This window comes from Oryctolagus cuniculus, chromosome 8 (genome assembly GCF_964237555.1).
Source record: "Oryctolagus cuniculus chromosome 8, mOryCun1.1, whole genome shotgun sequence".
In the NCBI taxonomy this organism is placed as follows: Eukaryota; Metazoa; Chordata; class Mammalia; order Lagomorpha; family Leporidae; genus Oryctolagus; species Oryctolagus cuniculus.
In genome coordinates this window covers 76557582-76575731 of record NC_091439.1, presented here as the reverse complement: position 1 = coordinate 76575731, position 18150 = coordinate 76557582, and the positions used below count along the sequence as shown (strand labels likewise).

General features: G+C 43.9%; 1 protein-coding gene across 7 annotated transcripts in view; it reads right to left on the bottom strand.

The window, feature by feature from the left end:
* The window catches only part of FAM13A (family with sequence similarity 13 member A), a 388478-nt gene that overhangs the window by 347472 nt on the left and 22856 nt on the right, over window positions 1-18150 (bottom strand). For 5 of the 7 annotated variants that reach the window (XM_051819564.2, XM_051819567.2, XM_051819565.2 and 2 more), the window contains exon 1: window positions 15901-16143. The exons of the other annotated variants lie outside the window; for them this stretch is intronic. In XM_051819564.2, the coding sequence (XP_051675524.2) occupies window positions 15901-15927 (27 nt within the window). In that variant the 5' untranslated portion in view covers window positions 15928-16143. Of the gene's footprint in view, window positions 1-15900; window positions 16144-18150 lie in introns of those variants that run through there. 7 annotated transcript variants of the gene reach the window in all.

The following is an 18150-nucleotide window of genomic DNA, read 5'->3' as shown; positions in this document are numbered from 1 at the left end:
AGTGTCAACTTATTAAGTCAACAACAGGAGTCACTGTGCACTTACTCCTCATGTAGGGTCTTTGTCCTTAGTGTGCCGTACATTGAGATTTAATGCTATAACTAGTACTCAAACAGTATTGTTCACTTTATGTTTCTGTGTGGGAGCAAACTGTTGAAATCTTTACTTAATGTATGCTAAACTGATCTTCTGTATATAAAGAGAATCGAAAATGAACCTTGATGTGAATGGAAGGGGAGAGGGAGTGGATAAGGGGAGGGTTGCGGGTTGGAGAGACGTTATGGGGGGGAAGCCATTGTAATCCATATTCTGTACTTTGGAAATTTATATTCATTAAATAAAAGTTAAAAAAAATGATAAAAAAAGAAGTTAAGGAAAAGCAAAAAAAAAAAAAAAATGACCTAATAGCTAAGAGAGTATTCACAAGTACAGACTTTATTTTTTAAATACTTGTTAAACTTACAGAGAATAACGTTAGAACTACTCAGTTAAAGTCTCCAAAAGACCCATGAAAATGAATCTTTTCACTAACATGCATACTACAAAATGTGATTACACAGATCCAAGTAGGAAGTTTTGAGTTCAGTTAAGGAGTGCAAGTGCAGAGATTTTGGAACCAGTCAGGTTTTTTTTTTCCTTCAAGAGAATTTATAAGTATTTTTTAACTTTTATTTAATAAATATAAATTTCCAAAGTACAACTTTTGGATTATAGCGGATTTTTCCCCCCATAACCTCCCTCCCACTCGCGACCGTCCCATCTCCCACTCCCTCTCCCATCCCATTCACATCAAGATTCTGTAACTTTTTTTCCTCTTTGGCATTATACAAGTACATTTAAAAAACTAAATTTATGAACTATTAAAAACCCTATTTGATCTTTATCAATGTGTATTTAATAGTATATGCCATTTTAAATATAGAATGACACCTAGAAGTAGCAAACAAATAATAAAGGAGGAAGTAAAAAAAGAACCAGTATCTACGCAAAGCAAATTCTATTAATATTTTCTGTTTTTGTTTATAATTTGTTATATGTATTTCATTGTTGTTCATCTTATTCATTATCCTCTTACTTAGTTGTATTAGTGAGATCTTACAATTATTGAATGTGTCAAGTTAGTGAATCTTGAATAGCATCCTCATTTCTGATTTCACTTGTGATATTAGGGGATCCCCAAGATTACTCTCAATTTTGATAATTCATTAAAAGGACTTGTTAAACTGTTAAAAAAATTAGACCATTTCACATAATGTTCACACTATAATTTTAATATGTAGCTATAAAAGACAAGTATTATACACAATCAAATTTAATGAGTTTCCTTTGTAATTGCAAATCAATCCATATTTCTTCCAGAAAGACCTTTGTTGAACCATCTTTATTAAGTTTCATAAAAGCAATATATGCACTTGAATAAACCTCAAATAATATACAAAAGTTTACTTAAACTGAAAACTCTCCCTGTTCTAGCTCCAACAGTTCTTGAGTATGCTTGCAGGAAACAGTCTGCCCATAATTAAGCACATCCATGCAAACACTTTTAAAAAGGGGAATGTCCCGGTTGCCCCTCTTCCAGGCCAGCTCTCTGCTGTGGCCCGGGAGTGCAGTGGAGGATGGCCCAAGTGCTTGGGCCCTGCACCCCATGGGAGACCAGGACAAGTACCTGGCTCCTGCCAGCGGATCAGCGCGGTGCGCTGGCCGCAGCGTGCCGGCTGTGGCGGCCATTGGAGGGTGAACCAACGGCAAAGGAAGACCTTTCTGTCTCTCTCTCTCACTGTCCACTCCGCCTGTCAAAAAAAAAAAGGGGGGGGGGTGTAACTGTACTATTTGTATATCTATGCACTTTACTTTTGCTTTTGTTACTGATGTATTTTGGTGGTCTTTCCACATTGGCACAAACAGCTAGCTAATGTTCCCTTATGTGGATACATTAGAATTGACTTAACCAATGTCTTTTTCTTTAACTGGTATTTTGGTGATTTACACTTTTTGCTATTACAAATGTGGAAGCAATGATCATTTTTGCACACAGTTCTACATGACTTTTTTGTGTGAGAAGAAAATTTCCTAGAGATCGAAGTCCTAGATCAACAAGCATTTAAATTAGACATTTTGCTAGATGTTGTCACACTGTCCTATAAAGATACCGCAGGGTTTCAAGTTTGACTGATAGCATGTGAGAATGCCAGTTTCCCATTCTCCTGCCAATCCTGTGAATTATAAAAATCTTTAAGCTTGCTGTATTTAATTATGAATGACTACTTTTCACATGTTTATTAGCACTTGTATTTCTTACTTACAAGCAACATCTTCCTCCGATTTTGTCTTTTTGGAATGGACTAGTTTTATTTTTCTTACTGGTTTGTAGGAACTTTTGTATTAAAATAAAAATAGATTTTTTTTTTTGAAAGTCACGTGTTGCTTCAAGTCTTTGCCCTAGCTTGCCTTTGGCATTTTAACCTACTGATGCTCTTTGGAGTCACGCAATCACTTTAATTATTTGGTAGAAAAATTCACTGATCTCTTTCTTTAGAGTGTCTAGGTTTGAGTCGTCTTTAGCAGGTTAAGCTGCCACCTGCAAAGTAGGCATCCCATACGGGTACCAATTCGAGTCTCAGCTACTTCACTTCAGATCCAGTTCCCTGCTAATGTGCCTGAGAAAGCAGCAGAAGATGGCCCAGGTGCGTGTGTCCCTGTACCCACATGGGAGACCCAGATGAAGCTCCTCGCTCCAGCCTGGCTCAGCCCTGCCCATTGTGGCCACTGGGGGAGGAACCAGCAAAGAAAAGATCTCTCTGCCTCTGTCTTTCCCTCTCTGTAAGTCTTTCAAATAAAATAGAGAAATAAAGAAATGAAAAAAAGAGGAAGGAAAAAGAAAGAGGAAGAAAGAAGAAAAAGGAAAGAGAAAGAAAAGGCAGCAGGCAAAGTAACTGGAGGTGTATGGGGTGGTATCTTCCATCTGCTGGTTCACTCCACAAATGGCTGCAACAGCCAGGGCTGGGCTGGGCCAAGCCAAAGCCAGGAGCCCAGAACTACATCCAGGTCTCCTATGTACCCGGGGCCCCAAAAAATCGAGCCATCACTGCTGCCCCCCAGGATGTGTCAGCCAGATCAGATGTAAAGTAACTGGACTTGAACCAGCACTGTAGTATGGGTATGTAGGCATCCCAAGCGGAGGCTTCCCTCCTGAGCCACAACACCTGCCCCACGATAACGCTTTAACTCACCATTTTAATATCTGATAAGGTAGCACCTCCAAGCTTAATATTATTCAAGAAGTATTTAAAAGAATTCAAACTGAGGGGCTGGCAATATAGCATAGCAGGTAAAGCCACTGCCAGCGATGCCAGCATCCCTTATGGGTACCAGCCTGGGAAAGCAGTGGAAGATGGCCCAAGTCCTTAGGCCCCTGCCACCCACGTAGGGGACTTGGATGAAGCTCCTGGTTTCAGCCCAGCCCAGTCCTGGCCATCTGTCTCTCCTCCTCTCTATAAAACTCTGCCTTTCAAATAAATATTTTTTTAAAAAAGAATTCAAGTGTAAGATATATAATTTATAACATTATGTAATATAGAGGGGCCAGCACTGTGGCGCAGTAGGTTAATCCTCTACCTGCAGCATTGGCATCCCATATGGGCGCCGGTTCTAGTCCTGGCTGCCCCTCTTCCGATGCAGCTCTCTGCCATGACCTGGGAAACAGTAGACCACTCAAGTGCTTGGGCCCCTGCACCTGCATGGGACACCAGGAAGAAGCTCCTGGCTCCTGGCTTCAGATTGGCACAGCTCTGGCCGTTGCGACCATTTGGGGAGTGAACCATCAGATGGAAGACCTTTCTCTCTGTCTCTCCCTCTCACTGTATCTCTATCTTTCAAACAAATAAAATCTTTAAAAAATACATTATAATATAGAAAGAGAATATTTTTCCATAAATCATTCAAAAATCTCCAATCTACCTGTTATTTATATCTCTTAATTATATAACTTTCATAAATTTAATTATACTATTTCTTGCTGCATTGCTACTTTGAAATACACTGTTGGCCAGAGCTGTGGCTCAATAGGCTAATCCTCCACCTAGCGGCGCCAGCACACCAGGTTCTAGTCCCAGTCGGGGTGCCGGATTCTGTCCCGGTTGCCCCTCTTCCAGGCCAGCTCTCTGCTGTGGCCCGGGAAGGCAGTGGAGGATGGCCCAAGTGCTTGGGCCCTGCACCCCATGGGAGACCAGGAGAAGCACCTGGCTCCTGCCTTTGGATCAGCGCGGTGCACTGGCCACGGCAGCCATTGGAGGGTGAACCAATGGCAAAAGGAAGACCTTTCTCTCTGTCTCTCTCTCTCACTATCCACTCTGCCTGTCAAAAAAAAAAAAAAAAAAAAAAATCCACTGTAAGTTCATACTTACAGATACATTTGATGAAGCACACTTTTTTAAAAAAATAGTTTATGATTCAAGAGCTATTAGACATAAGCTTCCTCCTTGTCTCTGGAATTTAATTTCCCTAATTGAGTTTTAAGGTTCAGATCAAATCAATCTAACTCTTCTGTTCTTTATATAGTCTTTTCTACTCAATTATCCCATTCTTTCACTTGACCTGCTGTTTCATGCTGATTTGCAATTTCCACCATTACTTAGGCTTCCTCACAATTTTCTGCATGTGAACATTAATGGATCTACTCAACTGTGTTCAAAAACTGACCCTTAAATAAATATAACCTAGATCCCAGTACTTTCTAAGTAGCCTTTAAATACCATGCAACAACTGTGTCACTGACCACGTGGAAGCCTCTGAATCTGTCTTCTCTGCATTCCGGGACCCTTCCCATTGAAACCTGAGCCTCCCTTGGCCCTGCTGAGCACGCTTAAAAAGAGGCCCAAGGAAGCTTATTCCTCCTTATGTCAGGTGAAAACACAGCAAGAAAGCTCCAGTGAGGAAGCAGAAAGCGCTTATCAGACACCAGGTCTGCTGCAACCCTGATCTTGGCTTCCCAGGCTTCAGAATTGGGAAAAACAAACTCTGTTAAGTGCAAGGTGTGTTGTTATAGCAGCCTGAACAGTCACTTGATTCTTGTATTCAGTATCACAGAGATGAAAATTCTGTGTGTGCTACAGATTAACAGAAAGGAATGCATACAATGCATGTGCCTGCCTATCATTAACTTTGTTTTCCCCCAGTGCCTCACTCACCATTGGTTTACTATGAACAGAAGTGAATGTAAATGTTTAATCCTGCTTAAAACTTGGTCTAATCCAAAAATATAAACAGTCACTTCGGATCACAGTTCCTTTCATCTTATTTAATATAAAGTAGAATCCACCTATAAAGACAGCATTTGGGAAATAACCCAAGGCAAGACATAAAGTAGCCTCTGATATAGCCCAGGTAACATTTCTATGTTGCAATGTAGTTTACAATCTCACATTGTTTGGCTTGATTCTCACAACAATCTGATTTAGGCTGCTATCATTGTTACCCAGTGGGTGAGCAGAGTGGGAGAGGTTAAGTATTCTGCACAAGGTCAAACAGCCAGTAAGTGCTGGAGGCAAGACCCAAATCCTGCATTGTCCCACATAATGCCAAACTTGCATATCAGGCTGCTGTAACAGCACACCTTGGACTAAATGAACAACAGCAAAGCACTGCATGATGAAATGTGTCACTTACAATGTTTGCTTTTGTTTGACTACAGGTTATTGAAATTCCAGCTCAAATTGGCTAAAATAGTAAGGACATTTACGATTACAGAAGGAGTTCTGGGGAAGGGAAGGTTCTGAGTTGCTGGATTCAGTGGGGTGCATGCATGTCACCATATTCTGTTATGCACTGCTGTGTAAAGTCTTGACCCTCAGGCCACCCTCCCTCTCGATGCACAGGTTACATGTCCACCAGCAGCATCTGGAGTGCACAGTTCCTTGTAGGGGATGAGACACTTATCACAATCGCGGCATATGTCTTTCTCTTTGTTGGAGTTCGCATCCTATTTTGGAAAGCTGGTTGGAATCCTGGCTACTCGGCTTCTGATCCAGCTTCCTGCTAACATGCCTGGGAAGGCAGAAGATGGTGATTGAAGTAGTAGGGCCCCTGGCACCCTGAGAGACCTGGACGAAGTCCTAGGTTCCTGAGGCTTTGGCCTGGCCCAGCCCAGTTCTGGGGGAGCATGTAGGGTGTGAACCAGCAGATGTAAGATCTCCTTCCTTCACTGTGCATTTCAAAAAAAAAATTTTTCTAAAAAAAAAAAGATGCCCACATCCATCTCTCTCTGTCTCTGCCCTCCCTCTGTGTGTGTCCTTCTGCCTTAAATTAAATGAAAATTTCTTTTAGAAAATGATGCCAGTTAAGATGCCCTTTTCCTGAGATCCAGACGGAGTTCCAGGCTCCTGACTTTGGCCTCGCCCAGCCCTGGACATTGCAGTAGTGAATCAGTGGATGGAAGATCTGTGTGTGCTTGTATATGTCCCTCTCTAACTCTGCTTTTCAAATAAATAAATCTTAAAATGATTCCCAAGTCCCACGAGAGAGTGCCTGAATTTGATACCTGGCTCTAATTCCGACTTTGCACCAATACAGACCATGGGAAGAAGCCTGATTGCTCAAGTGACTGGGGCTCTGCCAGCCACCCTAGAGGTCCAGATTGAATTCTCAGCTCCCAGCTTCAGCCCTGGCCATTGTGGGTCTGTGGGGGAGTGAACCAGGGGATGGGGGCTCTTTCTCTTTGACCCTCAAATTGAAAAAATAAAAATATTCCTATATTTCTCAAGAATACTTTGCATTTAAGTGAGAATGTGTGACTAGTTCAAAGCAATATACTGAAGCAAGATACTTCCAGGATAAAAGAGATAAAAACATGTATGCCTCAATCTCTTTTCCCTGATGTAAGCTTTTGGGGGTCCATGGTCATATATACATAGATATATACAGAAAAAAATACATCACCAAAAAAACAGTATCCTGGACACTAGAATCCCCGGAAGGAGGAGAGATCTGCCAGCCTGAGTTAGACTTTAATCTGTAAATAAATCTTCATTTTCTTGAGCTTCTGTTATTCTAGGTTCTGACTGTTGGGACAATTGGTGTTAAATATCTTAGTGTAGGGACTGGCACCATGGCACTGCAGGTTAAAGCCCTGGCCTGAAGTGCCGGCATCCCAGATGGGCACCGGTTCTAGTCCCAGCTGCTCCTCTTCCAATCTAGTTCTCTGCTGTGGCCTGGGAAAGCAGTAGAAGATGGCCCAAGTCCTTGGGATCCTGCACCCGCTTGGGAGACCTGGAAGAAGCTCCTGGCTTTGGATTGGTGCAGCTCCAGCAGTTGCAGCCATCTGGAAAGTAAACCAGTGGATAGAAGACCTCTCTCTCTGTCTCTACCTCTCTCTGTAACTTTGTCTTTCAAATAAAATAAATCTTTAAAAAAAAAAAATGCCGGCCGGCGCCACGGCTCACTAGGCTAATCCTCCACCTTGCGGTGCCAGCACACCGGTCAGGGCGCCGGATTCTGTCCCGGTTGCCCCTCTTCCAGGCCAGCTCTCTGCTGTGGCCGGGAGTGCAGTGGAGGATGGCCCAAGTGCTTGGGCCCTGCACCCCATGGGAGACCAGGATAAGTACCTGGCTCCTGCCATTGGATCAGCACAGTGCGCCAGCCGCAGTGTGCTGGCCGCGGCAGCCATTGGAGGGTGAACCAATGGCAAAGGAAGACCTTTCTCTCTGTCTCTCTCTCTCTCACTGTCCACACTGCCTGTCAAAATAAATAAATTTTAAAAATAAAATAAAATAAAATAAAACATGCCTTAGTGTAGACTGCACCTGAGAGGAGCCACACACTGAGTAGCCTATCCATTGCATGAGGTGCAATGTACATGTAGAGTCCTGCATTGATTACGTTTTTATAGCAAGAGAATGCCTATACTATTTATTCAGTTGGAAACTCAAAATAACAATAAAAAGCACAAAATATCTACAATTATGCTGCTAAATTGTGCTGGATAGAAAACTGTACAATTTTCATAAAAACCACTATCAGAAGATAGAATGCTCTTATGGGCAAGCCTTTGGCTTTTGGGGGTCTCCAAAAAAAAAAAACATTTAAAAATTATCTGAAACTGCTAATTCTAGGGCATGACTTATCCCATACTATTTGGTGCAAACATTACTGAATAGCTACTACTGCCTAGCCCTGAGCAAAAGGCAAGAAGGTAAGAAATGCCAATAAGTTATGACCCATTCAGCCAAGCTTTACAGATTGCTAGGGGGACAAACAGATAATATCAAGGAAACTGAACAGATGGTCAACTATTGCCTAAACTCTATTATCAAGAGAGTACACTGCTCATTAATAGCTAGTGCATAGTCAGTGACAAAAACTAAGACCTGCCAGGTCTGCAATGCTCCAAACAAGGCCCATGTTATGCTCAAAACTTCCGTTAAAAGACAGCAGCCTTTTACAAAAGCCAACAAATCCATCAGGGCATCTAATGAACCTAATAGTAGTCACTATGGGATTAATTTGATACCAAACATCAAACAAGAAACTACCAAGCAGATAACCATCATGGCTTTGAAATTTGCATATATGCAATATTTACTGTATTATTTAAGGAAGTCCAATGCAGCTAAATAGAGAAGAGAAACAATGAGAAGGGCAGATAGAATTACTCAGAGATAATTTTAGGTAAGGAAATAGCTTAGGAGACTGTCTTAGATTGTTGAGGCTGTTGTAACAAAAAAATACCATAAACAGGGCATACTTAGAAACAACAGAAATTTATTCTACACATTCCTGGAGGATGGAAGTTCAAGATGCAAGGGGCCTACAGATTCGGTGTCTGGTGGGGGCCCACTATCCTGGCTCCTAGACATCTCTGTTTTATTGTGTCCTCTCATGGTGGAGGTGCAAGCGAACTCTGAGATCTCTCCTCCAGCAGCACCAATCCCACCCACAAGGACTCTGTCTGCTTGGGGCTATCACCTCCCAGAAGCCTCCTGTCCAAACACATTTTAATACACGAATTTTGGGAGGACACATTCAGACTACAGCATTCTACCCCTGCCCTTCCAAACTTCATGCCCTTTTTAATGTAAAATATGTTTGTTCCAACCCAATAGTCCCCAATGTCTTAACTTGTTCCAGCATCAACTCAAAAATTTGAAGTTCAAAGTCTCATCTGCATATTTACATCAGATAGGAGTGAGATTCATCCTAAGGCAATTCCTCTCCAGATATGAGACTGAAATCAAACACATTATGTGTGATTCCCTGTGGGGAGCAACTGGGAGCAACTCGGACTAGACTAAGTTACTGGAATTAAGACTTATTCTATGCATCTGCTCTCCCACAATATGGTGCTGGGAGAGGAGGAAACAGCTTCTACACAGCTGCCTCCAGTTCAACCAACAAGCTGCAGGACCTGCTCCTGATTGGAGGAGAGCAGTGTACTCGGCGTGTGGGTAGCAGAGTTGGGATTGGTGGAAGAGGACTATAAAGGAGGAGAGAGACAACATGCACCAGGAACATCTATCTGAAGGAACACCTGTGCAGCCCCCGAGAGAGCCGGCCGGCGGTGTGCCGCTCCCCCGCGGAAGTGGGAAAAGTGGCAGGGGGAACCGCCCTTCCACGGAGGTGGAAGGGATGGTAGCCAACCCGGGAAGAACCAGCAGCAAACCCGGGGAGGGCCGAGCAGACAAAAGAACAGCTCAGGGTCCTGTGTCGTTCCTCCATGAAGAGGGGGAGCGACATAATGGTGCCGTGACTCGGATATGAAGCCTAGGCAGGATTCAGTGTCGTTCCTCCACGAAGAGGGGGAGCGACAATTCCCAAATACAACAGTGAGACACACACAGGATAGACATTCTCATTCCAAAAGGAGAAATGGGAAAGAAGGAGTAGCAAGTGCTGAGCAAGTCTAGACCCCAAAAGGGCAAATTACATTAGACTATGAGCCTAGAGAATAATCTTTCATGACTCAGTGCTGTGCCCTCAAGGCGCACAAGGGTGGAGCTCTCCACCCAAGAGCATGAGGGTCCTGCCCTCACAGCTTTTGCTGGATAGAGGCTGGGTCTCCAAGTTTCCAGTGGGCCCTGCCATTATGGCTGGGCAGACTGGCCCTGAAGCAATGCTCTGCCTGGACCCTCATCCCTGCTGCACTTGGGATGTGAGCCATCCCTTGAAATCTACAAGAAGGTAGCCTTAAGCCTGTGGCTTTGCACATGGTGCAATGTGGTTACCAAAGTTTGCAGCCTGTGCCCTCTGTACAAACGGAAAAGCAGCCACCAGGCTGTACTGGACCTGCCAGAGTCACACCTGGGGTGGCCGCGAAGTGTGGGCCACATTGTAGGGAGCTCAGGCCAAGATGCCAGGAGGTACAAGGCAGGTCCTGCAGGCACCAGACACAGCAGGCCCTCCTTGGACGCTGCTCTTCCTCAGGACCTTTGCACCCTGGCCTGTGATGGGAGTGGCATCCTGGCACCTTCAAATTACCTTCAGGGTCACTCTTCCACTGCCTTGGAGAAAGGGTATCTGCTTCTGCCCAAGGTGGCTGATTGGTAACAATGTCTTTATCACACAAGGCATGGACACTACCTGGGTATCCACCTCACCCCACCTCTCAACTGGCTATCTCGTTCTCTACAGTAGGGATAGGCTGAGAATTCTCCAAGTCTTTATGCTTTCTTTCTCATTAATAATCCCATCATTCAGTCACTCCTTCTTGCATTTTTCTACAAGCAGTAAGGCAACAGTAGGGTACTCCTTCTCCATTTCACTTAAAATTGTTCAGCTAAATCTCCAAGTTCATCGCTCACAAGTTCTTCCTTCCCCAAAACACCAGAACACTAACAAATCCATCGAGTCCTTTGCCACTTTATAACAAGGGTCACATTTCCTCTCGCTTCCAATAATGTGTTTCTCATTTCCATCTGAGTTCTCATCAGAGCACCTTTACTATCCACACTCCTGCCAACATCTGCTCAGGATCACCTAGAACAATCTCTTAGAAGATTGAGGTTTGCTCTACAGTTCGCCTTCTTCCTGAGCCCTCATCAAAATTGCCCCTTACAGCTGTTCACAACAATGGTAAGTTACAATGATAACCATGCCTACTAGCCACGGAAAACTGAGCAAGCCTTGTTGGTTCCAGACACACTGTGTCTGCTGTGCATCCTACGAACCTTCAACTCTGGTGTTCTGGGGCCAGCACTGTGGCACAGTGGACTAAGCCTCCGCCTGCAGGGCCGGCATCCCATATGGGCACTGGTTGGAGTCCCAGCTGCTCTACTTCCAATCCAGCTCTTTGATAATGCACCAGAGAAAGCAGGAGATGGCCCAAGTGTTTGGATCCCTGCCACTCATGTGGGAAACCTGGATGAAGCTCCTGGCTCCTGGCTTCATCCTGGCCCAGTGCTGGCTGTTGCAGCCATCTGGAAAATGAACCAGTGGATGGAAAATCTGACTCTCCCTCCCTTTCAAATAAATAAATAAATCTTTCTTTAAAAAAAAAATAGATTCAGGATACTCCTGGAATTATCTGCAACAAGAGTTAGACATACATAGGAAAGAATGGGCTGCCAGGCCCTGATAATACCAAGAGAACTGATGGGCAAATTCACCAGATTTGATACTTGAGCTAACCTGCAAGTCAGTCTCAAGGTTCAGAGAACCCACACACAGGCTTTCTAGCACCCCTCTTTCTTCATATACTAGAATTGCAAACTTCCATTCTGAGCCCATCACTCCTTCTAGGCCCACATGCTGCCTCGGCCAGACCAGTAGAGGGGAGGAAACCCAAAACTCAGCATTCACCCGAGAGAACCAGAGTCACCCAAAAGTGACGTTTAAACTAGAAAATAAGGTAACATTAACTGGCAAGGATGACTTCTCACTCCGCCTGGGTGGTGGCTTACTGAGGAAAAACAAATTTAGCAGCAAAGCAACTAAGTTTTCTTTGTACATATGAGTATATATAAGAAAATGTGTGAGGGCACTACAGTTTCCCTAGCAGCAACATTCCAAAACACTACCAGCATGGGAGAGTGAAATAAAAGGAATGAGGAAGAAAAAGTCAATTAGTGAGTAGAAACTTAGTATAGAAAGGGAATGAGTCCCGGACTCTGGGAAGCAGCAGTGATAGGTCCCGTAATCGGGTTCCTACATCTACATGGGAGACTGAGTCTGTGGTCCCTGGCTTTGGCTCAGCCCTGCACTGGCCATTGTGGGCAGTGGGGTGTGAACCAGTGGATAGGAGCTCTGTCTGCCTACCTCTCAAATAAATAAGTAAATCAAAAGTAACAAGTGAGACACTATAGGAAAACATTTTTTAAGTCTATAAACACACACCCATTCACATACATTCTTACACACAGTATGAATATCTGGTACTCTATTATTCTGTCTAAAGAATGAGTGTTGTTTCAGGAGACTCATAGAATGGCAGATGTCCTAAACAACACCCTGGCCTCAGAATCAGCCCTAAAGGCATTTGGATCTGGCTGAAGAGCCCATGAGAGTATTTTAGGCATGGAAAGCCAAGACACTTTGGCAAAAACAAACAAACAAACAAACAAACCTAAATGAAAGATCTCTGCAAGTGAGATCCTAGTAGAAAGAACGGGCCAAAGAAGGAGGTACCTTTCTCTGAAGGGAGGAGAGAACTTTCACTTTGACTATGACCTTGTCTAAGTAAGATCGGACTCGGTGAACTCAAAAGGCTTCCATAGCCTTGGCAACTCATGACAAGAGCCTAGAGTGATTACTGATGCCTTTAACAAGAGTGTCAATTTGTTAAGTCAATAACAGGAGTCACTGTGCACTTACTCCCCATGTAGGATCTCTGTCCTTAATGTGTTGTCCAATGTGAATTAATGCTATAACTAGTACTGAAACAGTATTTTAAACTTTGTGTTCTGTGTGGGTGCAAACTGATGAAATCTTTACTTAATTGATCTTTACTAAATTGATCTTCTGTATATAAAGAGAATTGAAAATGAATCTTGATGTGTATGGAATGGGAGAGGGAGTGGGATATGGGAGGGTTGCAGGTGGGAGGGAAGTTATGGGGGGGAAAAGCCATTGTAATACATAAACTGTACTTTGGAAATTTATATTTACTAAATAAAAGTTAAAGAAAAAGAATGAGTTTTTTGTAGAATGATACTTGAACAGTTACTACGTATATGATATGTGTTCACTCACTCTCAATCTAAAAATCAGTACAACAGTCTATGTGTAAATTATAATGTGATTGTGTTTACAATTTCAAGCAACAAGCACTAAGAAAAAAGAATTGTTTTCCAAGAGCTATCATCTTCTTGACATTTTATGGTACAATTCCTGAAAACAATATTTGCTCTACAGTAAGACTGAGACACAGCCCACTCCAAGGCTAATCTTAAGTTGGCAGGTAGGAATGATTGAGAGTTACTCAGCTACCAGAGTGAATGATGCCTTAAACTGTGTGATTGCTATGCCAGCCACAAATTAAATTTTGTACAAAGATTTGGATATAAATTAAGGAAAAATATAGACTTTCATATGTGGGTCAGAAGGCATTTCAGTCAAAGTAGAGAGCACTATATTGCAGACTAAGGACAAGAAGTAAGTTTCTTATTTATTTATTTGAAAGGCAGAGTTACAGAGAGGCAGAGGCAGAGAGAGAGACAGAGACAAAGAGAGAAGCCTCCATCCACTGGTTCATCCCTCAAAGAGCTGTAATGGCTAGAGCCGGGCCAATCCAAAGCCAGGAGCCAGGAGCGGCCCTCGGGTCTCCTGTGCAGGTGTTTAAGCACCAGGGCCAATCTCCACCCCCTACCCCCACCCCAGGCCACAGCAGAGAGTCGGATCAGCAGCGGAGCAGCAAGCACACAAACCAGCACCCACCCGGGATGCCACTCCTCAGGCAGCGGCCCCACCCGCTATGCTACAACATTGGCCTCAAGAAGTAAGTTTCCAATCACAAAGGACTACACATCCACATGAGAATGAAGTCCGATGTGCTAGCTCATTCTACACATCTCAGGTCTAAAGTATATAAAAGGTCAGAGGACAGCTGACATTGTAGCACAGTGGGATAAGCCACCACCTGCAGCACTGGCATCCCATATGGGCACCGGTTCAAGTCCCGGCTGCTCCACTTCTGATCCAGCTCCCTGCTAATGTGCCTGGGAAAGCAGTAGAGGATGGCCCAAGTGCTTGTGCCCCTGCAGCCAGTGGGAGACCCAGATAAAATTCCTAGCTCCTGGCTTTTGGCTTGGCCCAGCCCCAGCTATTGTGGCCATTTGTGGAGTGGACCAGAGGATGGAGGATCTTTCTCTGTAGCTCTGCTTTTCAAATAAAATAAATCTTTGGGGAAAAAAAAAAAGAGGTCACAGAATGGAAGACTTATCTTTAGGGCTGGCATTGTGGCTAGTGGGTAAAGCCTCTGCCTGTGACACTGGCATCCCATATGGGCACCAGTGGTGTTCTGGCTGCTCCATTTCTGATCCAGCTCTCTGCTAATGGGCTGGGAAAGCAGTGGAAGACAGCCCAAGTATTTAGGCCCCTGCTACCCACATGGGAGACCCAGAAGAAGCTCCTGGCTCCTGGCTTTGGGCTGGCCCAGTCCTGGCCATTGAAGCCATCTGGGGTGTGAGCCAGCATATGGAAAATCTCTCCCTCTCTAACTCGCAAAATCTTAAACAAAAATAAATAAAAGGAAGATATCTCTGGAGTGAAATGAAAGTCAGTATTTTATATGTAGACTAAGTAGGCTTTGAAGGAAAAACTCTGTTGAATTATTAAAAAAAAAAAAAAAAAAAAAACCACAACACTTGGATACCTGGCCACTACAAACCGTTGGACTAAAAGGAAAAAAAAACAGATCAGCACACATGTAGCTCAGTCTCCCCGTAGCTTAACTGAAATTATTCAGTCCATGGGGGAGGGTCCACCATCAGGGACAGCTCAGGGTCTACAAATCACAGGCTGCCCAGCTATTTCAGGATGCTACCACAGCCTACGACAAATTTCAGCTCCTTCTGAAACTTCAGACAAATAAAGTGGATCTGACCTGAATGTAAGCTTTGTTTTTCTTTAAAAAGTGAGCAGTTAAGGTGATAGACAATAACAAATATATCTCATTTATTACTTCTAGGCACAAATAAAATGCCTTTTTGGAATACAGTATTAACTTGCAATATAATTGTGATTTACATATATGAATTTTCTAAATACTAAAATAATGTTAATTTCAGCATTGTATAATACAAATGACAATATCTGATTATTGCAAAAGGTTTTAAATAAGCACTAGAATTCTGTAGAAATTCACAAAGTTCAGCCCAAAACACGCATTTTCCCATGGATTTTCTATCAGAGTTATTTATCGATGCCACTGTACTATCACAACCATCAGTTTCTGTAGCTGATTCAGGATTCACAAACATTTATCTGCCATGCTTTTCCACCACCATTTTCAGCAACCATGCAGAAACAAAAATTCCAGAATTGCTACATGAAAACAGGAGTGTGAGACAGAAAACTGTCATACGCACGTCTGAGGCCATAAATGAAAGGCTATTTTAATTCTTTCTCAAGCTAGCCACAAGATTTTTCCAATAACTATGAGTAGGCTTTCCCTTTTAACTCTTTAGGAACCAAAAAGTCAAACACTTGGGAGTGCCCGGAGTTAAGGAGACACACTCCGCATGCATCTTCCTTCACCTTTTTTGGAAACGGAAGTGGCTAAAAATGCTGGGTGCTACCCCAAACATCGCTTATACCCGTCTGGAATAGACAGGAGTGGAAGCAACAAGTCTTGCTCGTCCTCCTGGGAAGGCAGAACAAAGTCACACAAACATCTCACGGAAGCCTAGGGAGCAGCAGCTGCCGCCGGACCGGCAGGCCCCAGAGCAGCCCAGCCCGCAGAAGGCCTGTACTTACACAGATGGCCAGAGCTCCTGCCCCCATTCTCTCTGCAAGCGCCTGCCAGAGCTGATGAAGACCAGATGAACACAATCAAATGACAGCAACACACTAAAATCCCATTCACTGGGAATGCTCCGATCTGAAAACCAGCCCCCGATCCAAAGGCCCCGCGGTGGGTCGGGGAAGAGTGGATCCTAACATTTTAGGAAGTGTGGTTTGCTTCTTACTCGGCTAAAGCCACATGGCTGGGAGGGCTGCCTGGAGTTGAAATCTGATCCGGAGCGTCCGTGTTGGCAAGTGGAGGGAGTCATGTGACTCGGGTCTTAATTCGCTGACATCTTTTTCTTAAACCTGACTTGCTGAATACCACACACAGGCTTCTGCAGCCCAGAACAGTGCAGATCACCTGGCAGCCCCTGAACAGGACCAGGAGTGCGCAAAGCAAGAACTTGCTCCCTTGGCACCACTGCTCTCCAAAGACAAGTTTCACAGTCACGTTGGGGTTAAATCTGCGGTACACATCTCATTTCTCTAAAGCAGCTTCTCTACCACTTGTCCGGCAGAAACCAGCTAAATTCTACAGACATTTTCTTCCCTGCACCCTCATCCTAGAAGAATTGCTTTACACGAAAACGCTCTATTCTATGTAGCTGGTACTTCCTACCCTCTAACACCTCTTGAAGTATCTTATTCACATACACTGATGGCAAACATGAACACCACACTTCCAGATATCCACAGTGCTACAGAGGCGATTTGCATTCTGGAAAATTAACCTGTAGTCACCCTTTCAATAACTCAAATGCTGTGTTTTTAGGAAATCTGATAGATTTGACAATTCACAAATATTTCAATGGAAAACTAAAAGATCCATTCCAGACAATGCAGAAGGAAACTATCCTATTTTTATTTCATTTTCTGTCAAAAAAAATTTTTTAAGAGGTATGGGGTACTTAAAGCTAATAAATATTACTTATGAATTTTCATTTAACCCCATTTTAAAAGATTTAAATTGTGGCCTGCGCCACAGCTCAATAGGCTAATCCTCCACCTAGCGGTGCTGGCACACCGGGTTCTAGTCCCGGTCGGGGCACTGGATTCTGTCCTGGTTGCCCCTCTTCCAGGCCAGCTCTCTGCTGTGGCCAGGAGTGCAGTGGAGGATGGCCCAAGTGCTTGGGCCCTGCACCCCATGGGAGACCAGGAGAAGTACCTGGCTCCTGCCATCAGATCAGCGTGGTGCACCGGCCACAGCGGTCATTGGAGGGTGAACCAACGGCAAAGGAAGACCTTTCTCTGTCTCTCTCTCTCTCTCTCACTGTCTACTCTGCCTGTTAAAAAAAAAAAAAAGATTTAAATTGTACCACCACCAAAAGCATGGTAAAGTTATGCATTAAAGAGTATGGATGGGAGGAGAAGGGAAACCCAGCCCCTACCTCAATACCATAGAACCCTCCATCACTAATCTCCCTGTGTGTCTACAGCCAGCCAGCACCTGCAGCTGAGCCGACTCAGCACCTCAAGCTAGGCAGTGCACAGGACACGGCGGCTGCGTCTGATTCTAGCCGTACATGGAAAAGCTAGCCCAGACCCTTTCCACAGCCGAATCCCACAGAGGGCAATGGGGAAAGAGGATGGACATCATCTCCTTAGAAAAAGAGAATAATTTTCCTACTTTGACCTAAATCTAGACTGTATCATTTATGCTTCCCCTTACCCGCTAGCAAAGGGAACTGCTAAAGAACTTTAACTAAAGAACATTATCATAACAAGCTTTTTCTAATATCTGTCATATTCTTCTGCTTATTTAAGCACTGCCAATCAATCATGAAAAATGAAACATTTAGAATAGATCACCCAATTGCTGCTTTTGACCTATGCTGGGCCAGGCACCATAATGCATTTTGTACAGACACTGGTAAGACATGACTAGCTCATGGGCGGAGAGAATAAAAATGAGCAACTGTCTGTGATTATTAAGGGGAGATGATGGGATTCACAAAAATACAGCATCCTGGTGTCCTGATGTTTCTTAGCAGAAGGAATCTGAGGGGGCTACACTAGCAGGACGGTCACTGTCATATTCCCTCCAGAGGCAGGTCACAGAACTAGGCAGCACCTCCTGATGTCCTCTGCAGCAAGTCAGAAGGGCTTCCTGGAAGAGGTGGCCTTCCTACACAGGGTGGGAAAGAACACCCTTACCTATGAAGACGAAGGCTCACAGAGAAGAATCTGTGCAAACAGGCCTCGCCAAGCTTCCCTCAGCTT